Raw genomic sequence first — 26,476 nt, forward strand, 5'->3', positions numbered from 1 at the left:
TGGAAAGAATGAACGCCCTCCAGAAGAGTATTAATCTCCTCTTAAGGTAGGTGTGATGACCTGATTTCTGGGGGAAACACAACTTTCTCTTGGCAATACAAGGAGAACTCAGTTTATTTAGCTAAATGGCTGACTTGTAGATCATCACCCTTAGGCAAACTAAATCTAACTCATCAGACAAATGCTACTCTGAGGCTGTTTAGTTATCTCTCAATGTCTAGAAGATTTCTGCTGAATCACAAAATGACACTTTCCTGAACTGAAGGTTGTATTTTTTTTTTTTTTTAATACTGGTCTCATACTACAAGGAAAAAAATTGTCAAAAAAATGTTATCTAGCCACAGACAAACCACAGTCATGTTCAATTTTCCCATGAAATCCTGTCATTTTTCTGTCTATTATTCACTGTGGACACTAATGGTCTCACAATTATACGGGGAATGGTTGTAGCACGTACCTGACTAATATCCTCAAAAATCTCTATTTTCCAAAGCATATAAGGAGTATAAAATGGAGAATCCTAAGTCCAACAGTGGACCCCTCTAATTGAACTTTGTTACCTTAATTTGCTGTACTGTATACTTGCATTATGATACAGTCCATAGTAAGGCAATCATACAGCATTTTTCCCACACAACTCTCCCTGCCATGCAAAGCCAGCCAACAGTGACTTACACACACTCTTCTCTGAGATACAGGAAATATTTAAACAATTAAAAGAAAGAGAGAAAAATAAGACTCCGTGAAAAACATGTAATACTCAGGGTGCATACATCTTCCAAGCTATCCAGAAAATCACTCAGAACAAATGTTATCTGAACATATACACACTAATAACTTCAATCCTCATTTAAAAGGATTGTTTTTCTACAGCAGTGTATCAGATAGGATTTCCTCAGTACTCCAGTAATGTATTTATAATAAGTATGAAATGCAACATCTAACTTTTGAAAAGAGGCTGGAATATTTCCATTTAGACAGCTAGAAGACTGGCCAGAATCAAGAGTGCCTGACCATTTGTGAAGAGCCTGAGCCTTTCCAACTCCTCTCCCTAATGGCATGAGACTGATGACAACTTTTCCTCTGAGCACTGACAAGTCCCAGGTGCTGGAGAGTACAGTGCAGGGGAATGGCTGCCACATGTCCCCAGAGAGCATCAAGATGTCTGGGACTTGCCATCCCTCTGCCGTGCTTTACACCTGGTCACCCAGGAGACCAGCTGGGAAATGCCTCTTCACCATCACATGCAAACACAGTCTTGCTGTGGCAGCAGCTGCAGCAAAGGCCTTCCCAGACAGTATTTAGTTTACCTTTTGAGAGAAAAATCCAGGAGAGATTTCTTCTCTCTTGTCCCAGTGTTTGAGTAATCTAAGAATAGCCATTGATGTAAAGTATACTAGAAATTATTTTAACTGCTTCACCTGTAGAATTTTATCAAAATAAAATACATTTTTATGGGGTGTTAGTGATATATCACAGCTTGTCACATTGCAAACCACATTGATCATGTAAATATCTGAATTTAAAAACCTTCCATAACACAGAAAAATATTTACACTGAGTACTAACACTGGAAACTTGCTGTGATGCAAAAATTTTTTCCATGTAATAGCATTTCTATAAAACCAAGCAGCACGGTAATCAAAACCAGTTTATAAATGGCAACACATTGAAATAATTTAGAATTTTTCTTCAGTGCTACAGACAGAGCTTTTAAAATTCCAGTTCCATGGGAAAAGACCTTCAGTTGATTACTCCTCTATGAAATTCTTTCTCCCACAGTTTCCTCAGGACGAAGTTTTGTCTTCCACTATGGCACATCAATATCACAGCTTATATTGTACTTCTGCAGTGTCTCTTCTGTGCAGCTACACATACTAATGCCCAGAGCAGCAATGCATGATAACAAAAGACAGCAGCAACACAGATTTCCATATGTCTGGCTGTCAGTCTTCAACATACTGCAAACTAGAGGCATCATTTATCTTTTCATAAATGTACATAGATGAAGAAAGCTTTCGTTCCAGTGCTAATATTGTTTTTGAGTAAAATGTGTTCTTTGTATTATTCTAAAAAGAATGCAACTTTCGTTATCCTAATAAATTAACAAGAAAAGACATCTCTGTTGCAATCATGTTACATAAACATCTCACTGATCGAGATATATCATTAGATTATATTTTAAGCTCCCATATGTCACTAGAATTCATGCAGAAACCACCTTACAATGCAATCTTTATGACAGATTTCTGTGGATTAACTAGTTTCCAGTTTTCTCTGACATTTTGTTAAAACTTTAATACTCTAAGCACTGCCGTTTGACATGCTTTCTGACACTACTTCTGCCAAGCATGAGCATATGTTAGAAAACAGTAAATGCTGGTCTTTCATTTACAACTTTTAGAATGAAAAATATTTTGCACTGATACTGCATGTTGTTTTAAAAGTACTAAGGTGAATAATTTTATGCACATGTGACTCTGCTTCCATGTGTTTTGTTACTTTTATCATAATCTGTTTAGACAGAACATCCTAATATTTAACACACTGACTGTTTAACTATGCCATCACTACCTTTCCCTAATATAACAGAAAGCTGCTAAGGGTAATCCCAGGAAAGACAACTCATTATAACTAAGGAGCAGGACAGAGTACAACAGACGCCAGTGAGGCATAGAAGATGTCCTTTTTATGCATACTTAAAAACTACTCAATATGAACAGCAATATACTTATTATTTGTTGATACTTGTATGTATCTCAAGAGGAAGCATATGCCATCACACGCAGAAAGTACAGTCTAGAAAAAAAGTCAAAATAGCCTTTCCTCTCTTGAGATCTGGAGAGGGAGAGAGCAGAGAACTTCAACAGGAGGGAACGCAAATATAGTCCATGACAAGACCTGTCAACTTCTTGAACTGTGTGTCGAGAGTTATCTTTGGTATTCAATCAACTGTTTATACAACAATAATTCATGCTACTGGATACATCTGCCACTCATGCAAAACCAATTTATCTGCAATGTTCTGGGCCACTGTATCCCCACAATTGCTGTCATACAGGGGTTTTTTTTTGCTTGTCCTGGTATTCCTGCTACGGGTGGTCTATGATGAGGGGAAGAGCAACAGTCTACCTTTGCATCTCACTACAGTTATTGTATTTTCCCGTTCCCACCATATTCACTTTGAACCTTCAGTGCTGCAATTTAAGCTTGTCACTTCTTGTACTAACCAACATCATAGAGAACAAATTGCCCTCTTCCTGTTTGCAGTACTTTTTGTACATTTGCAGACTCAACTCCTCTTCCTTAGATTCTTCTTCTACCACAACAACTCCCATTGCAATCTTTCTCCCAAGTCAGGTTTTCCAGGTCTGGAATTAACTTCATTGCTATCCCTTAGATATTCTCTAACTGATATAAATCTGTCTTAAAGTGTAGCCCTTGGAAAGACACAGCCTGATGACCAACTACTCGCCACCATGGAACAAAGCAGAAAGATTACTTCAGTTATTTTATAAACAGCAGTTCCACTTGGAGACTCTGATGTCAGCCTTCCCATTGTCACAACAGGCTGACAGGGAATCACTGTCACATTGCAATACATGATATTTCCCTGGAGTTGTTTTTTAAATTTTGTTTTCACTCCCACACCCCTACTCTGGACTGCCATCTACCTAGTAATTTCCCAGTTCTGAGACTCCATTCTTAGCTGTAAAATTTTCCAGTCCTGAGTTGCCATTCTTAGCTATAAAATTTGGAATTTCACTTTTACAGATCACCTCTTCAGCTAGATGAAATCCTTCAAAATCTAATTATATTCTTTCAAGTTATCAGTTGTTAAACAGATTTCCTAACCTTCAGATAAGTAAATGAAAACACTAAAGATGGACTTGATTCAAAACGCTTGCTTTCCAATAAAATCAACAATCATGTTCTTCATGTTATTTTCCAAATGTGTTTTCCTCTAATCTGTGTTTCCCCACCTTGTTTATAAGAATGCAATTTAAGACAATGTTGGGAACACTATTAATGTCAAAATATAGGACATCTAGTGCCTCCAGCAAACTACTCTGCTGTTCATAAATGGGCACCATCACATGGGATCCACTCACGAAAACAAGTGTTAGGTTCAAAATGAAAAGATGGTAACACAAGTAGGACTGCACTGGGGGGTGGAGGGGCAGGCGGTGGGGAGTAGAGATACGCGGCTGACCAGCTTTGCAGACGAGAGCTTTAAAAATAGTTATTGAGCAAATAATTCTGTTCCTCATTTAAAATCATTAACATTTTCAGCTCTTAGAGGTGATTTTTCCCCGGAGACTGTGCCTGCAACGGTGACATTGTGCTGGCAGCAGCCTCATGGGCTCCTCAGTTGGCAGCAGCGAGTGCAAGGTCTCACCACGCTGCCAGCTTTGCAAACACTCTGGTACATGTTTTATTAAAGAGGGTATGGAATAAGGAGAACAATCCCTTGTTGACAATTCCAACATAGGAGCTCAGAAAACAAATAATCATAGGTTCAGCATGAAACTGTCAGTAGTGAGATAGATTATACTCCCCATAATGTGGCAGGGCAGACACACAGACCGCATTAACTCTTTACCAGCACCACTGAACATGCCACGCAGTTAGAGGCGTAAGGAAAAACCTAGAAATATATTTTCTGGCTATGATATGCCATACTGATGTACTTAACAGACTCGTATATTCATTTATTCCTACAAGGGAAAATTGAGACAGAAAACAAGGCAGACAAAGACAATAAAAAAATCCAAACAGTCTAGAAGCACTTTTATGACCAAAAAGACAACTTGCCACTTTTAGGAAAACACACAAAAAAAGTTTCATGTTTTGTCACCTGTATGGATATACTTCACAGGACACTTAACATTTTTGGAGTTGTTACACAGATCACAGGAATTCAAGTAATCGGCATGCCTAGAAATATCTTAGGAACATGTGAGCAGTCAATCTGGCTCACAATGGATGGATATCTACTGCTAAGCTAGTGCTAGGTTGTCATCCTGACTTCGTGAGCTTTATTAACAAATTATTAGGCTGTAAATCCACAAGAATGTGGAATTTGTGGAGCTCTGAAACAATCCAGATACTTTAAGAATGGGTGGAATTCTACAGGCGTGCACGAATTTTTGCATTGCTCAAGAGGCCTGTGATAAATGCCGATTTCTTTTACATAAGGAAAAACAGTGGACAAGTCAGCTGTTCCCTCCCATTTGTAGACTGAACATGAATAAAAAAGAATGGATACTTGTCAGAAAATCTGAGGTTCTAAGGCTGGTACTTGGAAAATACTTGAACAGAAGAAATGGAAGAATTAAGACTGACCACGTAAAAAAAAATGAAAATGAAAACTGAATTGAAAAAGTAAACTTAGGAACAGGAGTAAAAAAACAATGGCTACGGTGGAGGGAAAATTAATGCAGACCACTGGAGCAGGGAAACTCCATAATCTGCAGTAAGATCCTAAAAAGCATCTTCTGTGTGTAAAGAGCAGACAAATGAAGGCCTAAGTATATGACAAAAAACCCAAAGGAGATGGAGAAAAATTCCTCCTTGTTAAAAACAAATTATGGCAGAGTGCTGTTGACTCAGGGCTCTCCTTCACACAACCTGCCTCATGACCCCTTTTTTCCCCCAAACATCCCAAAGGGGAAACAGAAAACTTGTATTTTTAATTCAGGTTGAAAAAAAAAATATTTTATATACAATTACCTTCTTGTTTTTGATCCTAACCCAAAAACTCAAACAATCAACATGAAGCATACATAACATTTGAACTAGCGAGCCAAGTCTTCAGGAAGGTGCTTCTCTCTTCTTTATGTTCAGACAAGGGAATACTGTGTAATGCATCAACTCGAGCAGACCACCTTTTGTTACTTAAAATACCCTCAAAGTTATAGAACCTTTTTTTTCGCCATTCTCTAGTATCATAAATTTTCAGAGGAGTCATATAGAGCATACAGATAGGTAAAAAATGGATGAGGAATGAACAATAACCCTGTCCTATAGATGAAATATTCAACCATTAGTAAGATTTATGGAAACACAAGCATACAGCATACCTATCCTTGCAAAACAGAAATTTCTGAGATAATCTATCTAATCATACACAACCCAAGGTCTTTTTGCCCTAGCTTAAACAACTTAAAAAGCAACAATATATAACTGAGCTGCAGACACCCAGTAAATAATATCCAATCACTTTCTCATCAAAAATAAAGCTACAAATAAAATAACTTAAATTATCCTTCAATGTACTTATCTCAATTGTTACACTTGCTCCAAAAAGAAGCTGGACAAATCAGTTTTACAAACTAGCATTTATTTTTGTGTTTCTTCCCATAATTGTAATGCTATATTGTCAGATGTGGCTATACTGGTCAATTTAGAAATGTCATTTAAGAAGGATTTCATGCTGCATACATTGAGGCACTGATGCCAAAGCTAGGAAACTACTCAGTCACAGGAGACAGGTCTCTCTTGAGGACAATACAAAGCACCAGAACCTGCCTTGTCCAGATGGCAATTCAGATCAGACCCCCCTCATAACTTTGACATTCAACATTAACCATCAAGAACAGACTGCACAAGTTCCTCTCTGAACACGAAAAATCTCATTTAAACCTCATTAAAATCTCACTATATCATACTGATGACAGTAGAATATTTCTACAGGTAAAATAGTACACTGAAAACATTTTGTCATTCTATAATTTTAAGAGCAAATGTTTTTAGTAAAGCTCTAGGTATCATCACACATCAACAGTAACAGGTATTATGAGAGACCAGCAACATTTAACTCAAAAGAGTTATACTACTTTCAGACTATGTGTTCCAGTTGCAACAATGATATCTTTAGACAAGAATATCTCTTCTAACACAAACATCTTTCAATGGCAAGAGCTTTCAGTGAACATTTATTTGGTCATATTTTAATGAGAGATAAGAACTCTGCATCTCTTTTTGCCACGAAATCCTCTGTTCACATTGGCCAAGAAATTACACTGGCATCAACCATTTCCATCACAAGTCAAGTCAGAACTTAAAAGTTCCACGTACACTGTAGGATGACTAGAAAATAACACCAATTTACTGTTAGATACACCTTTGTGCAGAAAGCTGCAATGCAGTGGACCAATAGCAGGATAACCAACGGGCTGAAAATAGTCCAGGTTAAAGTACACAGAGCTCCACATCAGCTCATCTGCCCTTCTTTGAATCTGCAAGAACAGATGCACTTTCTGCTAATTATGTTCCTGTGTGCAACTGATGCTGATATTTTGCTCAGATATTTTTACTGCATACTTTGGTATTTTCGTCATGATTGGAAAAACAATTTAGATAAGGAAAGATCTAACTAAAAGGCTTGCCTACTCATCATCCTCATAATTATTTATAGCTTACTTTCGGAAGCAGATTGTAATCTATTCTGATAACTCACCAGGGATGACAGCACTTGAGTTGATAGCTGAGCTTACTTCTTCGAAGGTCAGACACTCATGGAATAGTCAATATTCATAAGCAAACTAGGAAATTTGGGAGATACGTATGTCATAACAGAATGATAGGCCCTTAATAATAGCATTAAAAACAAAGTATCATGCTCTTTCTAACAGACTGAGTTCATTTTTGGCTGCTCATGGGGCCTCATGTTAACTCATGAGCATGTGGAACCGACAACGCTGTATTTTCAGTCCCAGCTGGAGTCTCCTCAGTGAGCTTTGTTCTACCTTCTGGCTAAAATACTTTCCACAATCATCCAAATCCCTGAAGGAAAGAAAAGATTAAAAAAAACCCAACAAACCTCAAAAACAAAACTACACAAAACAAGCAGCTGCTCTACGTTGCCTAAATCACTGTATTTAAAGGAAAACATGCTGCATTCAAATACCACGCTGTTTTCCCACTAAGTGCAAGTGATATCACAAAAATACATTGTGTCTATATAACCTTCACATCTCAAAGCAGCCACTTTAGTATTACAGTACTAGTTAATGTTTTTCTATTCCAAGTTTATTAACTTAGCGAAGTGGTCATAGGAACATGACTCAGTAGAGGGTGCAAGCTTATATTCAACCAAGAAAAACAAGTGCATCAGCCCTTTCAAGAAAGTAGTTCTTCCAACAGCAGGAAAAAAACCAATGTGCAATACTCTTTCTAAAGCAGAGACAGGAAAGCTGCTTAGAACACAGCACTGGATACTATCTCACAGGTATAACAATACAAGAGAAAATCCTTTTTTTATTAATTAAGTAGGTTTTTACTGTATCTAACTGCCTACTTTTTGGCATAATCTTCATACTCTATCTGTAAACCAGTACATTTATGCACTGAAGAGTGAGCAAAACTATCACTATGGCCAATTCTACCTGACCACTAACAGCACAGAAGGCTAAACAGCAGGTATTTTCCCTTAAAGTCACATTGCCACATACAGGCTACTGAAACTAGTCCAGTGTCTCAAAAAGAAGCAGCACAATCATTAAACTCAGCATGTCTGTCCCTGTCAAGAGCAGCATTTACTATCGTAGTCATCAAATCTTACACGAATGCAAGGCTAAGATCACTTCATACTAAACATAGTGAACGAGATACTAACTCTGCCCTGTCTTCACAACCAGATTTGAGAAAAGTACTACACCTGACTTAAGTAAGAGAAATAAGAGTTATCTAATCCCTGACGAGATCTTGGAGTTGTGCTGCACAACAGGAGTAGCCACATTTTAATCTCCTAAGCACACTCTCAAAACAACTAAGAATATTCAAATTAAATTATTGTCTTTACCACGGTGCAGTCCATGGAAAGAAACTTATATACTCACATCATAAATTCAGGTCTTCTCTGGTTTGTCTCAAGCAAGAATATCTCTCCAGACATTTAATACTGGGCTGTCTTGGTTTTAATTAAGCGTACTGACTGAGAGAAGTATGACAGTGATTTCCTTTGGTTCCAAGACATAACGCCAAATGAGTTTTATGTTTCAAAAGCTAGGTCTGATATGTACCTTGTCTTGGTAGTCCATCTTCTAAACTAGCAATTCTCAGAACCACACATGCCCTCCCTGCCCCCAAAACAGTATTTCACCTTCAGAATCAGTCGGTGTCTGAAATTTGGTTTTGCTGAGTGCCAGCTGTAAAAAAAAGACAAAATTAATCCTGCTGTTCCCACGTGTGCTTCTGTAGGCAATGATGCAAGTTAAATAACAAGTCCTGTTCATCTGTGCTGATGAAATGACAACATGTTTCAGCACTCTACATAGTTCATTTTTTCACTAAAGAAGTCCCTTACAACTCAAACCATTCTACAATTCTATAAGCTGAGAAGTTCACATGGAAAATACTTTAAAATAGCCTTTAATTTTTGTCTGTAACACTACTGTGAGAGATTGTTGTACAGGACCCATGCGAAACTGCTATTTGCATTTGCAATGTAGCGCCTTGAAAATATACTATATCAGAACAATGACAGAAATGGTGGATTCAAATATTAAAGATTTCTTATGGACACTTTAAATCCAGAACAAGTGAAAACCAGAATGGCAGCAAGAGATTGCCTGACTTTCAGTGGTCATAAGACAGTCAAGTTAATATTGATCAGAAATGGCTGTAACAAAGATGCAGATGAAACATCCTGGCTCCAGTTTTGAACTCTGACTCAGTACCCCCAGAAGGCCAAAACTAAAATTTTAATCAGAGCTCTCTGTAAAAGCAAGTCATTTTATGATATGCTTAGAAGTACGAGAACAATGGTAAGACACCTGTTCATATATGTCCATTAAAACCATGAAAATCATCCTTAAACGACAATTAGATCAATATATTTACAATTTGATGTTTGGTAAAATTACAGCCATACAATTTGCAACAGTCATAATGACTTCGTTGATCAATTTTTTTAAAATTCCTTTTTAAATCCTTAAAACCAAAAGCAAGTTGGCATCCAGACAGAACAAAGTGTCCCTAAGTACAGTTTCAAGACAAAGTAAGAGCTAGTAGACATGTAAATCTGTGCAAATAGAGGCTCATTGTTCAGTTGCAAAAAAACTTGTTTTCAAAAAAAGGTGACTAGAACTCTGTACATATATCGCTCAGTAGCACAAACTGACAGGAATGTGCACAGTACAATGATACTTAAATTTGCATCACTTGCAAGATCTCCCATCCAAAAAAAAAGCTTCTTTAGTAAATAATACTTTTGTATACAATAACTTGTATGTATGTTTAATATTTTTTTATATAAAACCAGAACAATCAGATCCCAGGGATTCCAATCTTGCAGTCATCTTCCCTCAGGAGACCATAAAAGTCTCCTATGTTTTATTGTGGTCAGAACTCCTTTATACTCATAATGAAATACACAGATACAACAGTAGAAAAGTTTTATTTCTGTGAGAAACATATTTAGCAGACACCTTGCAATTTTATAGTGCAAGTAAGTTTCACAGAACCATACATACAATTGTCATTGTAAGAGAAAGAGAAGGGTGTGCTGTACATAGCAAATTATAAGGCAAAATGCAAAAGTGGACGCAGTGAGGTATACGTTTTTCTGCCCTCAAGGCAAAATGTAAAACTCACTTCTTTAATCCCTCCTTCCTGTAAATGAATAAAAATAGAGGTAAATTAATAAAAATTGAGACAAACAAAAGCTAGTTCTTATTGGTCAGCAAGAGACCAAACTTTGACAAGAACTTGGGCTTTGCAGGAGAAAAGTATCATGCGTTTACCTAATAAGACTATGGATCTTTCCGGACTTGCAGAAAGTTGTTACTGGAACCTGAATGGAAAATAATACTTTACTTAGTACATGTACAAAACACCATCAAGATCAAGTATGCTACCTTAACATAAGTTACTTACCGTAGAAGTGCATTGAACCTGCAGTACTTTGATGCTCATCCTTCCCTGCACATTCATGTTGGATGTGAAGAACTAGAAGTTGCTTGGCATGGATACCATCTCTATAAGAGTAATTCTGACAGAATAGGACTTATCAACGTTACTTTTTATGTACTCATTTTGGCTCTGCAGAGAAAAGAAGACAGAGAGGGACTATAGGCAAAAATAACATGAATAATCTGTTGTTCTGTTCTTTGCCCCTTTCCACAATTTCCCCAGACTGAGATAGAACATGCGTCTGGTGACAGGTTACAAAGGTCCAGACAGAAAAATTAAAAAAAAAAAAAAAGAAAAAAAAAAGAGAAGCAAAATCCACAAGCAAAGCCTTAACTTACCAGCATTTCAGTTTCACTCAGGTACTCTGTATAACATTTTGGTAGAGATCAGTCTTCCAGAAGTAAGCTGTTGTGTAGAGACATTCTGGGCTGTGGTCAGGAGAAAGAAATTGCTGTTTTCTTGAAAAGCCTCTGATGTGCACAGATGAGTTCCCACACTGTAAGATGCAGGTGCCTGCTCTGCTTTCATGAAACTAGTTCACGTAGCAGTCCACAACAGGTCTTTGCTTGAACAAAGCTGTGTCTGCTACTGAACTCGTTCTCACTTCTAATGTATGTTGATTGTCAATTAACTGTTTCAGAAAAAAGGATAAAAGTGCTAACTTTACCAGGAAAAACTCTCCAGTGTTATTTGCATTTAATTTTGACTCAGAACACACACACATCATAAGTTCATCTGAGTTGGAATTTTTCATACAAAAAGATACAAATCCTTTGGATTTCCATCCAGATTATTTTGGACAGTGTGTCAAATACATGTGGAATATTCTGAGTAGCATATGTATCAGGAATATTTCTAAAACTAGAGTAATTTCCTTGTGTAGTATTCCTTTTATGACTTGCACAGCAATGCAATGCCTTAGTGAATTTGCAATTGCATTTTCTCACATTAATTATAGTAGTGTTAGGTTGACAAAAGATGACAACTAACTCCCCTAACATTGCCAAGAGTTGGATAATACTACGACTGAATTATTTTTAAACTGACTACTACTATTGTAAGCAATATTAACTCTGAACCCAACATACAGACTTGAGGACACAGGAAAATGGGAATACATCCAGTAACAGAAAGCAGCTTACATTTTCAGTGACCATGGAAAGTGACCCAATATAGAGCACACTGGAAGTCAGGTCATTTGGCTTGTACCTCAAGAAGCAGATTTATTTCTCTTCAAACAGATAAAACTAAATAAGCACTGCTCAGTCTCACCCAGCCAGAGAGGAAAGATGAGACACTGTTTCCCTGTGTAGGGTATGAGTTGATCCTGCTTAGTTTGTCATTGTTGTATACATATAGTTGTATATGGCAGACAACCACCACATGCAATTTCTATTGACAGAGGTTGGAATAAGGGCATTATTTACAACAGCACTTTGTTATTTAGGTCATTTCATTAAGTCCCAAATAAACCTTTGTTCAGCACTAAACTCTGCAATCCAAATAAGCCATACATTACAGGGAAGCAAAACACTGTTTATCAATACTGGTTTTGTTAGTTAAAAAAAGGGAATGGAGGAGAGAAAGTATTATTTTCTCATCCCACCGCAAAGTCAGGTCTGTTAGCTGTTATGAACCCAATGCAAATAAACCTCACAAGAGTCAATAAAAACCATGACATAACCTACAGCTGTCACCATGACAGAAAAAAGCGTGACAAATTAACGTGTCATTAGGCCAAACTCAAGAAGTACTGCCATCTTAACCTAGGGATCAGAAAATTGCTGGTCCTGCCGCTTCAAAACAATAGCTACTGATTGCCAGGAGCAGCTGCCTCTGATGTAACTCAACCTCTGGCCATAAGGAAAGACAACGGAGCATGGTTTCTCTGCCCCTTTGGGAGATCTATATAGTTTCAATCGTGATTCTACAACTAACAATGACTAGGTCCAAAACTTAGAAGCACCAGGCAGCAAGTAAATAAAGTAATTCCTTTTGTGCCTAAACCAAAATAAAAGAACTTGGCAGAGCAATAAATATTATCGATAGACAACACGCACCAAAGATTCTGCAAGCTTCCAATAAAAATCTATGTACTCCAAGGAAAATAATAAAAATAAACTATAATCTCAGATCACACAGTACATATACCTAAGACATAACGGTATCACAGACGTGCCTTCCAATAGCACTTATAAATAGTTCTTTGTCTTGAAGAAATCACCAGTTGCAAGGTATTGAAAAGAATACAAGTCCTACACAAAAACACCTGCTTAAGTATGAGATGTTTTAACAGAAATCCTACTACTCAGTTTTCTAAAAACAAAGAAAGTGGGTATTTACCTTTTATTTATCTGCAAAGTGCCGACCAATCAGCTTTCCACACTTCCGCATAATTAATTGCAGGCAAGATCATCAGAGTAATTGTTAGAAATACATTCTTTTCTCTTGAAGGGCGTGTTTCTACAGCATCAGAGATGCCTTCATGGGCATTTAGTTTTTCCCTGAAACCTTTAGCAAATGCAATTGTTGATTTCTGAACATGGACCCTTTGAATAGGGCCCTTTTTGTTTCAAATAATCCCTTGATTAGAGGCAGGGTTATGTGTAATAAGGAGACATGTACTCTAGCTCAGACTAGATATAAAATACAAAATGCATTAGAAGTTTTGAAACTGTCTGCATTTTATCTCTGTATCTTTATGATTCTGTACATTCTTCATATTCAGCTATAGAAAGATTTTAAAAAAAAGAGCTTTAAGCTATGAATTTCTCTGTGGAAATTTACATTGCCTATATTGTCCAGTTCTAATAAACAGAGATTAGATATTAGTATCTTGGATTGCCTTTTAAATTTAACTCCAGGTTGCTTCAAAGCATTAAGAAGCTATCCCAGGGTTTCTGTACAATTCTTTGCTCATTTGCAAACCGTACATTCTCTTGTTTGCATTATGAGAGCTTCCAAGATGTAGAATGTTGCAAAGATGCACTGAGATATAAAAAAAAAATAAGAAATATACTTCTTTCTTGCCTACCCGTAGGCTAATATATCTTGAATATTACTTGAGTTCCAATTTGAAAGCCTGTCCGACATCCCTGGTTGTTGGGGTAGGGGCAATCAAAACGTTATAAACACTTGTTCACTTATACATAATCTGCTCTGATCGTATGTGCTGATATTTAGTCTAAATTTCCCTCTCCTCTTCAGACTAGCCAGAAGAATCACTTGTTGTTGGGATTTTTTTAGCCCTTACTGAATCATCGTACCTACACACTGAAAAGTAGTCAAGGATTTCCTGCTCATTTTCACTGCGCATTATGCCACTGAAATGATATAATATACAATTATATAACTTCCAACATCCTTGAGACAAAATTACTAAGGGTAAATGAAGAACTAAGTACCTATCCCAAGGAAGCCACACTATAAGCTGATGCTGCTAAAATGGATGGAGTGTGGGTGAAGAAGTGGAATTCATCACTGTTTGCTAAACAGTCTAACCATCTTCCCTCCAACAAGTGCTGTACATTTCAAACTGTCACAGAATCCATATGAAGACATTCAAATGTAACGATGATGAACAAAGAGGAAAAACGGGCACTTTGATAAGGTCAGCTTTGACTGACATGAGGAATATCCTCCCTGCACAAGGGCCACTATGCAAAACAGACTTAACTGAAGGGATAAAAGGAGACAGGGCACATACTAAACTTGATAAATGAAAAGAAAAAAAAAAAAACCTACAAACACCCAAACCGCTATTAAGATTCTAGCCTTTGGAGGCCCAAAAAACATGTTTACCTTTCCACTTACTGTGAAATTATTGGATGCAACCTGTTCCCATGGTATCCTTCACGAAACACCCTACTCCCTGGAGATCGGCAGAGCCTCTTGTCTGGCATCAAGCACATTTGCCTCTAACAAAAAAGTCTTGCCTGATCAGCTCCTGGAGTTCTACCATTTGTCTCGTGTGACCCGATTACAGCTTTGATCGATGGCCAGAGCAGCCATCTGCAAAGTACTCAAGGCTTCAGCAAAAGGTATCTTTGATTTCTTTTCAGTGCCTCAAATGTGCTTGTGAAGTCACCTTGAGCACAGAAAGATGACTTCTGTTTGTCTTGCTGATGAGCCTTCAGATGACCTGATTAGAAAGTGTTTGATACTGGAAGTAATGATAGGGTTTTGCCTCTGTTCCGTAGGCTTTTTCTAGATTGTTATTAAATTGAAGTTTTTAACTTATCTCGGTGTGTTTCTGTGGCTCTTTTGTCATGAAATGAGAAAAATAAAATACCTAATGATTTCTGATCCAAACACTTCAGGCTGTTAAATAAATGAAATAACCTAAAACCAGTCATTTCTCATTTGTCAGCAAAACAGTTTTTCCTCCCTCTCTCTGTGCACCGTTCTGTTCTTTTTCCCTGGACAGTACACCGGAGTGGCAAGCTCCCTGTTTGCTAAGAGAGCAGAGCTTTAATGCACTTTTTTTTAATGCCACATCTTTAATACACCATGGAAAATGTTTCTGTGAATGTGCTTCTCAGGAGAAGCTCCATGTGTTCTTGTTTGTTCCACAAAGACAAAAATAAAAGGAAAAAAAAAGCCAATAACAAAAACAAATAAAAAAAAGTCACTGTATCACAGCAGGCAGTTTCTGAATTATACTTCAGTATAACACCAATATAGCTATGCCAAACACATTATGAAATGAGATAAGGAGGAATTGAAATGAATTTTTATCTCTGTATGGCACCACATCAACGAAAAGGACAAAGGTCCAAATGCATCAGATGAATCTTGAATGATTATATTAAGAAATATTCAAAAGAATCACAATAATTTCTATCTGTTATGATAGAGGATGTCCAATGTGATATTTTACTTGTTTATATGAATACAAATATAAAGTATTCTTCAAACTCCTTTGTACTACTTTTTGCCTTTCAGTTCCCACTAATCTTATGGTTGATTAGCCGATAAATTCCTTTCAACAGTTACAACTCCAGAGAGGCAGGAAACAGCAGAGAAACAAAAATTATTCTAGAGCATCACCAGAAACTCAGCAGTTCATACTGCAGCGGCAGAGATAGGGAGCAGAAAAGGAGAGGTATTTCACTGAGTCAATATTCAACTAAAAAGGTAAAAGCTCTCAGTTGCCTGCAAGCTGGAAGACTAAGAAATGAATACATGGGAAAAGTGATTTCCCTCTGGTATTTTAACCCTGCTACTCAGTGTGTTGTAAAATAACAAAAGAGAAAAATAGTATAGCTCAGATTATACATCCTAGGAAAAAGTGGCCTATAGATTCAGAAGCATCATAGTAAAACCAAACATTAAACATATTCCTGCCTTTAAAGGATGAGCAAAGCAGAAAAATTATCACAGACGTGTAACTAGCTATACTGAAAAAATAGGAGTTCAGGTCTCAAAAGTGATATTCTTGGAGGCAACAGCGAATAGTCCTCTCACACTTTCAGCATCTAATCACACTAATACATACATACAGCCCTTTTCCACCATAATTTCGACTTTGCAAATTAATCTATACTCACTCAAACTTAGACTAACAGAAACTTGATATTGGCCACAAATTTCAGGGAACACAACGATGCGTGACAAAATCTAACCCAGGCAGCTAAGAAGCAGCCAATCAACTCTGGCATCAGGAACAGTAGGAGTGAGGGAAAGGAAGGAGGAGGCAGAAAAAGAATGGAAGGACATTATAGATATTAATACGTATGGAAACAGGATAAAAATCTACTGCGACTTAACTCAAAGGATCTGGTTAGACAATAACTCCTTATTAACAAAGTATATCTAACCTGGACTTTATTAAATTTGATATAGGACTATCTATGAGGAGACCACTAGTAAAAGTATATAAAAAACACATAGGAGATTGTATTGCGCTGAAAAAATAGATCATGGCCAGTACAGAGAATGATTATAAGCAAAGCTCTTCCTTCTTGGCATTAATATTCTTTAGCATTTATGTGTTAATGAAATTTCTAATGAAACAAAATCTGCAGGCACTGCTAAATCAAAATCAGAATAAATATAGCAAGAACTGGATAACCTTGAAGACTGTAGAAATATTAAGAATGTTAATTTATGTGAAGAGTGTTATGAAATGTCAAGTCACTTGTTCTTACTATTATGCAAAAAGTCCCCAAAATCTGCCAAAAGGTAGAACCCACTGCTGGAAGACGAGTGAGACAGGGAAAGACCTAACTGTACTGTTCCAGGAAAGACTATAATCTGTGAAAGTTATGCAGTTGTGAGGGAAGGCAAAGGTGGCTTTTGGGAAAAGGGCAGGATTATTGCCCTAGTTTAACACAGGTTTCATCTGGGATACTATTTACGGTACTAGTTACTCCTGTTGAAGAAGTAGCTAGTTCTGCATTTCTTTTCACATACTCTTGTATGGGAAAACTAAAAGACAGCAGCATATTCAGTTTCATTAAATGGAGCCTATAAGAAAGCATTGACGGCTTTCTTTAAAAATAATTGTTGACGTGAGCTGCAAATATTATGTCATGCTTTCACAGCCATGAAAACACATGGGGTAGATTTCGGGAATTTCTAACTATCACAAGAGGTCAATGGTGAAACAAGATCAGAAGGGCAAGAAACCAAGCTACTTTTAGCATGCAGCTTAACCAGTTTAAAGGATTGTGACTTAAGTAACTGCACTGAGTGCCTCAGAAAGTCACTTTCTATTTTATTCACTTTACCTATCTACCTACCAGCATTTTTGTCTGAAGTGATTCATGAAGATTAGACAGACTCAGGTCTTCACCTGAAGAGAAATAGTGTTCTAAAGGAGCATGAAAGCATTTCAAAACACAGTTCAAGTATTACTTTTATCCACATTCTTTAATAGCTTTTGTTACTGCAATGAAAGACAGGCTAGCTACATACAGTATCCTGATTTAGATCAATTTTACTTTTGTGATGCTGTAACAGAGCTAATAAATCCACAAAGGATCTCTCCTACAAGCATCCCAACCTCTACATTAAATTAAACTCCTACCCTTTCTATGACACAATGAGTACTGTGCTCTTCATACCAAGCACAGCAACAATTCTGAAAGCTCAACATCCTGTTTACCAGGGTTGTTTCTTGAAAGAGAAATGATCTGGTTTCAAACTTCTATTCCAAATCACATAAAAGAGAAACTTCAACCCAGAAGTCCCACATTCTAAGTCTGAGTGAGAACAAATGCTTTCACTGAAAAGAAGGGACATGATTTAATTTTCAGTTTTGCATAAGGACTGACCTGGGAGTGATTTCCTGGGAATATAGCCCAGAATGGGTCCTGGAAGCACAACAGACAGGGTATGTCTAGTTTGTGAATCTCGAGAAGATTCAGGCATCTCAGCAATGCAGAGAGATGGCAAGACTTTGTTGATTGTTTAAACAACACTGCAAATAGAGAGAAAGGATGTCCTTTGGCTCTCCAGCTTTCCACCTTACTCATACTACTGGAAAAAGAAAAATTCCAGGTCCTTGCTATAATAACAATTAAAAGACACTGACATAGCAAGCCACATTCTGAGTAAAAAATCTCTGTAAAAAAAATATAGTTACACCAGTAGTTGTATTGCATGTTAAACCCAGTCTTCTATACCAGTGAAAGGCTGCAAGTATGAAATTTTGAATCAAATACTATCAATAGAAATTCTATAATGAACTACAAAAAAACTCAAACCAACCAAGTTCTTATTCATTCTCAAAAGAGCAAGGTCTACCATCACTTTTGCTGCCTGTGTATTTCAGCACAGAGAGGGGTTGAGCTTTAATGACAAAAACACATTTTACTTATTTATGCGTGTAAGTTTTTCACACAGCAGTGTTACAGATTTAATACAGGAAAGGATTTCAGCATAACTTTAAATTACACTATAAAGAATGAAATCTGAACACAAATTTAAAGCATATTTTTAAATGCTTTCTAGAATGGGATAAAGAAGCTCAGCTGTACCAAGTTCTTAGCAGACTGCTGCACAAGCTACTGTCACTTTATACTTCAGTGCACACAGAAATCCCACACAATCTTCTGTAATACAGAAGTTACTTTAAAAATACTCGTAAGTTTGTGTACAGTATCTTAAAGCATGCCATTAATTTCCATTTTGCTCGCCACATTCAACTTCATAATACTTCTCAGCTGGATTACTTATGGCTCTCCTGATAAAGGAAATGTATCTTGAAAGTGCTATATATGCTTTTATTTAGAGTGCCAAATAATGTACGCTTACAATAACTGTCTTTATAAAAGTGACTGTGAATTGTTTTTCCTCTGATGTACTTAGATTCCCTAAAGTTTTTTCTGTGAAAAGAGATTTGACATATTATCTCACAACACAAGTTTTATCTGTATAGAAAGTTTGATAGAGACACCAGCTATTAAAACAGAAGGTATAAGAGACTACATTGCATGTGTTGAAAGTTTAACTGCAGCACAGGGGTTAGAAAAAACTCGCAAGGCACCTACATTTCAAGGACAATTCTAACCTCTTGCCATCCTTTATAAATGGGAACAAGCTGCCACACAGTTCAGCAGTAAAGGAGGATAAAGAACTGATAATAATCCTCATGCTCCTCACATGAACTCCAACAAGGCATTTGAATGAGACTTTTAAAGCTGTAAATTGTCCATCAAAACAGAGAATAACTTTTGCTAATCCTTGTGCCACAAATTACTAATCCATCTGGAAAGCTATTTTTTGCATGTATTTCAAGGATCTAAATGTCAACAGACAGAAAGACAACTAGGTTAGTAGCATGTTAAAAAATTAAAAAAAAAAAAAAGACAGAAATAAAACGTCTGAAGCAGTTGACCACAGAATAAGTCGGATTTGCAGAAGTACTTACAGCTCTCAATCTCTAGCGTGCAGTTCTGCTCATCCAGCGGATATCTCCGTAGGTCCATCATACAAGCAGCTGTTGTTGTAATTCTAGGAAGGAAAAAGAAGAGCTTGTTAATGTGTCTTGTTCCAATCTCTCCTTGACTGCACAGCTGAGGGAAGAAAATATATTTCTACATAACTGACTCTGTTCCCTGTATTTACTGAAATACCACATCTGCTGCTTACCTGTAACAAATGCTGTTCTAAGAAAGTTATGCCAGCCTGGTGGGCGAGCAGAGAGCTTCCCCTTTGCACACCATTATCATAGTACTGTAAGCTTTAATAATCATCAATCAATTTATCCTGACAAAATGAAGCAAGAATATGGATAGCAATATTGCTTTCATTTTATAGTTAAGAACTTCAAGCCTAAAAGGAAAGGCTTAAAAAAGGTGGCAGAGGAAAACTAAAAAGAGGAAAAGAGAAAGACATATACTTGATATCCTGGGTTAATACCCTAATCCCTTCATGACACTTAATTATTCTTTCTTCCGTTCAATAGTGCTTTGTAAATGAAGTATTATTTTACCTACACACTAGAAAGTAAACATTTTCAAGACCCTTTTCACAAAACATATAGAACACTCCAGATTAGACCAAACTTCCTAACATTAATACACGTCAGGCATGTCTTTTAGATGTTGAAAGAAACATCTGTACCATCAATATTAATCTTTTGCTGATAAACCTCACAGAGGAATATGATCCTGAGCTGAATATGAACCAAACCACAATTCTCAGCAGCATTTTATTAACTGTGTTCCAATCGAGCCTTCTTAATGTACAGACAAAAATAAATTCCTAATTTGCCCTTATTTCCCTGAAATTGTGCTATATAACTGTGTAGTAATTAAAAAATCCCCAGAGTTTGGAATCTGCCAACAGTCAAAATCATACGCCCTGCACATACACCACACACGGCCAGGAGTGGATTTAGTGCACAAGCTAAGAGGTTTCTAGCCTTTCTTCTCTCCTCTATCTGATCAGAGCCTTTCTCCTACAGCTACTAGAGCCTGGTGATTTACACAGACTACTTGGTGAAACAAGGATTTCTTCCTGTGAGTTAAGTGCAGCTGCCCAGCCGACTGCGTCCACACCAGTAAAAAATGACAGTGCTGCCACAGTTTTCCAGGATATTCATGAGAGACTGGGTGACCAACAAATCTCTTCTCAAAATCCTGTCCCTTGCATGAGGGTTACTGGTCTTTCATAGTAGATACTTAGACTGTTAAACGTTTAAAAACTTTCTTTTACATTCTTAGATCTGACAAGACAGAGAACTCCTCATTTGATGGACTTCATTGTTTCTTCCTAAACACCCAATAAGAGTTTGTTAGAAGAAAACCGCAATTGCTTGAGAGAGGCTCAAAATTCATTCAAAAGTGACTCCCAGCAATCCTCTCCACAAGGCACTTAGGAAATGATGAAGTTATACAACCTTCTCAGGAGTATCCTTACTGTCCTATCTCACAATGCTTCGCTTCCATTTCCAGAAACATCATCCCTGTATATTTCTTCAAAGAAAAGAGAACAAACGTAGGGACAAGTTATTCCTATAAACACTTCATAAGTACGACCTGTTCCTTGTGGATCCAGACAAGATCTCTTAATTTTACATTGTGACCACTCACATGTATTGGGTTCTCACAGAAAAGGAACACCTTTTAGAATTAAGTTTTTCCTTCAATCAGTACATGATTACTCACAGCATTTCTTTTGAAAACATACTGTGTTCATCCAGTGTGGATCATCACAGATACTTCAAAAGAAAGCTTGCTGGAGTGGACAAAAAGCAAGGGAAAACAATCCTTTGGAATCCATCCTCAATGGAAGTCTTCCAGCTTTTAACAAATCCATGCCACTGAGGAATATATATTTGTTGATAGTAAACGCAAATAGATCAAGCAGCAGCATATATTGTTGAAAAAAAAACTTTCCCGGCAGTTCATACTTAATTCCTTGTTTTAATACTTGGAAAAAAAAAAAATCAAAGAAATTGGCCTGTTCCAATATCTAGGAAGACTGACTATTTCTGGAAACTGGAGTGAGAACAGAAAAAAAAAAATACAGCTCATGTCTTTCATTTGGTTGGGTTTTTTGGTGGGGAGGCTTGTTGTTTCCTTTAGTTTAATAACCTCAGTATTTCCACATCTATGTATGTATTATAATTATGAGTTACAGAAGAACTTCAGTAGTTCACAAAGGAAAAGGCGGAAGCATAGATTTACAACCAGGGTTTAAGTGCACAAAAGAATCATAGTAAATACTAACCTGGTTGACTCCTAAGATTTCTAAAGCCTTCCTCTGCACTAAACACAGCCTACCAGACCAGGGGCCTCAACAAGGAGACAGAAGCACACCACACCTGTGCTATCATCAGCAACTTGTCTGTTCATACTGATGGTGGAGCTGAGCACTCACTGGTCTCACACATCTTCAGTAGGACTCTTGGACACAACATACGCAACAAAAGGGGCCAAAGGCTACAGCCAACTAGGATAAAAGCTCTGTAGGGAACATTATGAAATAATAATAAAAAAAAATCGTGGCAGAGTAATGAAAATTATTTGAGGAGCAGAGTTTTAACCAAGCCAAACCAGCAGTTTTGAATAATGTATTTAATTCAACTCACTTGTTCTTTCTTACCCATAATACAAATTCACTGAAATAAAGAAGTCTGTCCTTTTCTCTCTTTGTATCATGCTTATATTCTTACCCTGACTTTTCTCATATTTATGACAAAGTAGAAAAAGTACTCTTTCAACTTCTAAATTATTTAAACAATGAAACTACCTTTAGATATTTCTTAGTGGTTTGCAATTCACAGTGAATAGCAAACCAAATTACCAATGCAAGAGCATGCAAGAATTACCACGTTAGAATACTTTTAAAGTCAAGACACATGTCCCATACCTTTTCAGACACAGGAAAAACCAGTAGTTTTTACAGCAGTTAGGAATACTTGAATCAGGCACAAAGGCTCTTTCTCAGAGCAAAGCTATTTCAATTGTAAGAAAAGGACTAGTGCACAAAATATAACATTGCATTTTGCATAACATAGCCTCGACAGCAAACAATGAAGAAGAGAAAGCTTTTAAAAAAATAACACTGTGACTCAATGCATGACAATCTTTAGGGATGATAGCAGAATAATACTGCTTTTAGAGAAACACCAAATGAAATTAAATACATTGCAGAACTGTTTCATACACTAATCTATTCATTTCCTGTTAAAGAAAAAGAAACCTTGCAGTATTTTATGATTCCTAACAATGCAAACCAGTCTTCACCTTCCTCTTCAATGGTCTATATTTTGAATGTAAACTGATTATGGAGTACAAAATTAAAAAAAGAACAAATTAAGAGAGAAAACCCTGAAGCCCTAAACTGACTAAACACACATACTATAAAGTAGACCTAAAGAAAATGTCACATGGTAAACCAAGTATAGCTACAGTGCCAAGAAACCTGCCCCACAAGTAACATGCAGGGAAAAATCTATCAATAATTCAGAATAATTCAGATAAACTATTATTTCTGAGAAAGCTGAAAATCTGGCCTGTCTCCATACCTTCGTGGAGGTTGTGCAATTCAAATAAGAGCTGGACATCAGCACTGGTCCTTTCACAGGCTGAAGTTGAAGGCAATAAAATGCTTCCAAACTTAAAGTGATGCAGAAAATGATACCTATAGCAAATACTAACCCAGCAATACTAACAGTTTTTATTTTTCAGAGCTACACAGAGGACAGATTTTCCAAATTTTGCACTTCTGACATATTCAAGTGGGATTTGAAATTCAAAGTAACAACTTAAACAGTTCTGGCATCACCAGTGAACTAAAATCAGCACTGAAAGACAGGAGAGAAATGTTAAAAGATACGTGGAGATGGACAGAATTCAATTCCCTCTCGGAGCTGCAGTGGCTCCACAAAGCATTGGGGAAATAAGCAGCAACAGGAAATTCTCTATGCCCAGGAAGAAAGCACCCCTTACCTGTAATTAGAGACACAACAGAACTGATGAGCAAGAAGTTGACAATTTCACATGGTTCCTCTGAGTAGAGTGTTAGTATGAGTACCATGTAACACTCAACACTAGCACTGAGAGATCATATCCTATTGAGTTAAGGACAAACTAAATCCAGGAAAATACAAAGACTAATTCTTTCTTTAAAGTATGCACATACATCCTGCTGAAAGCAGTCCAAGGCAGTGCTTCAGATTTGTGTATCTGAAGGCAGACGACGACTCCCTATTAACAATATCAGGAGTAATCCAAAGAGCTTTCAAGGATACCACACTCTGTAGCAGACTGCATCTCTTTATTATGGACTTTGTAAGAATCTTCTACACACAGTGACTGGGAATCACAAAGTGTCTGAATTAGTTACTGAAACCACATACTGCAGCTAAGCCCACGGTTTATTTCTGCTTCTTGGAAACAGTCCTGCTGTGGGACAGCTGGAAACATTGGTGGTGGCAGCAGCCAGCAGAACCAATTTCAAACACATGGAAATCTGGGGACAGAAATGTAGTGTGTTCAATTTCTCTCCTGAACAACAATATTGGTTTAGATGGGTGTCAAGGTTGTTAGACATAATAATGTATCTACTTTTAAATGAAAATAGATTTATTGCTAATATACACTTCACAGTATTCTTCGTTCTTCTGCCTACTCGTATAAAAGTTAAACTTCTCTTGTACTATTACAGGTTAAGAGTTGGCTTTAGCAAGGGATAAACAGTGAAAATTCTACAAGTCCATCATTAAACTTGAATATTCAGCTACTGACTACTATAAACTTTCAACTGTTAACTCCATATAGAGTTTCTCAGTGTAGCTTCATAGGCTAAAATAGCAATCGTTTTATTAGTGCTGATGTCTCAGTTTGAGATTAAACGTTATGCCCATGCTATACCGAATCTGTAACATGCTCTCTTCTAGTTCCACTTATCATCTCATGAGTGTTCCAACCTAAGTTCCAAGGAATTCTGTCTTAGAAGAATCAGAATTCTGTAGCAGATTTCCATGTCATGATGCCAAATTTTCTGCTATACCTTTCCACATACAGCTCTCCGAAATCTCCTTTAATTTAGAGTACATTGCATACTATCCTGTCCCCAAGTCTAAAACTCAGCCATGTCACCATGTTTATAATTTAAGTCCCTATAAAAAGCACACATCATTCTGCAGTAAAATCTTCTCATACAATAACCTCAGCTTTAGAATGAAGTTATTCAAGCCTTTCTCTAAAATAATATGTATTCCTCTAGAAGACAACACCCATACAACACAATGCAGCAGTTATGGCAGAAGAGCTCAGAGGAGCGCTTAATAATTTTAATATTTTATCACTGTGAAATGTATCTTTGTCTTTCAGCATTGACTTCACTTTTCCCTTTCAAAAGAGCTAAAAATAAATAAAAGAGAGAATGCTAAAAACACTACAGGACTTACTGAACAATGAAACAACATGAACAATGTGGCTGAGTGACTCAGTATGTTAACAAACAGCCTTGTAAAAACGAGCTAGTACATCTCCTCCACTTATAAAGAGTTCATAGTCCTTTTGCTTTATGACCATAACTGGAAAACTGCAAGTTTTACTTTTAAATATTTTGCAAAACATGTTCTTGATGTTTATTGCACTCAGATAATGTCAATAAAAAATTGAAATAAAAAGTGCATTATTTCAGCTTCTTTTTCTTAAAAAATGATATTTCTACCACCCAGAATTACTCAGACCCAAAAAGGTGGAAAAAAGTGACTAAAATCCCTCTAGTGCAGACCTGAAATTATTAAGTTTCTTTCAAGAATCTTTACAACAAAGGAGAAACCCATAACATTCTAACACTCAAAAAATTCTGAGATGAAAGTAAAATGAACTCTCCCTGGCCTAAAGCAAGGTTCACACTTTAAAAGCAATCAAACAGAGACAGTTAACAGTCATAACAAAGGCAAACTTTGTAAAATAAAGTAGAATAATAGAAATAGGTTATTACTTATTAATTCAATTATGATTAGAAATTTTCATCCACACAGACTGGAATGCAAGGATAGCTGCACTGCCTCCCTGTGTGACTGCAGGACTTCAATTAGACCATTTACTTTTTATGCTTTCTTCCCCCCATTAAACAAACTACTGTATATCTTCCTAATTTTAGCAAAAATAGCTCAAAACCATACAATTTCTTTCCTCCTCGCACTGCTCTAACAGCACTTCACCGCTGCTTGGAATGAAGTATTTAATTACCTTCTCTTAATTTCCTCTTCTATTTTCCACCTACAGACAACCTGACACTCCCTAAAATGCATCAGAAAGTTTTTCAGGAGCATGTTAAAATGACTGGTACAAACAACCATGGGTGATTTCCTTACCATGAAAGAGAACAGGTAAGGGAAAAAAATCCTCCTCGCAGCAGATCTGTAGCCACAGCACTGTGTGCCAACATGGGAACGCCTGAGTAACCACTATTATCTAGGCTATTCCTAGTGCCCCATTGATGTACGCTTTCCATATAGCATCACTCTAGGCTGCCTCTATCTATGACCAAGTCAAAAATATTTATTATAGAATTTTTTCTTCTCTGTTGTTCTTTTACTGATGAAAAAGAGGATTTTCTCCACTTTCTTTCACAATGAATAGTT

General features: G+C 36.9%; 1 protein-coding gene across 2 annotated transcripts in view; it reads right to left on the reverse strand.

The window, feature by feature from the left end:
- GABRB2 (gamma-aminobutyric acid type A receptor subunit beta2) overlaps nt 1-26,476 on the reverse strand; it is a 142,411-nt gene that overhangs the window by 44,103 nt on the left and 71,832 nt on the right. For both annotated transcript variants that reach the window (XM_069868973.1, XM_069868972.1), the window contains exon 6: nt 19,793-19,875. In XM_069868973.1, the coding sequence (XP_069725074.1) occupies nt 19,793-19,875 (83 nt within the window). The remainder of the gene's footprint in view (nt 1-19,792; nt 19,876-26,476) is intronic.

Source organism: Phaenicophaeus curvirostris, chromosome 15, assembly GCF_032191515.1.
Source record: "Phaenicophaeus curvirostris isolate KB17595 chromosome 15, BPBGC_Pcur_1.0, whole genome shotgun sequence".
NCBI lineage: Eukaryota > Metazoa > Chordata > Aves > Cuculiformes > Cuculidae > Phaenicophaeus > Phaenicophaeus curvirostris.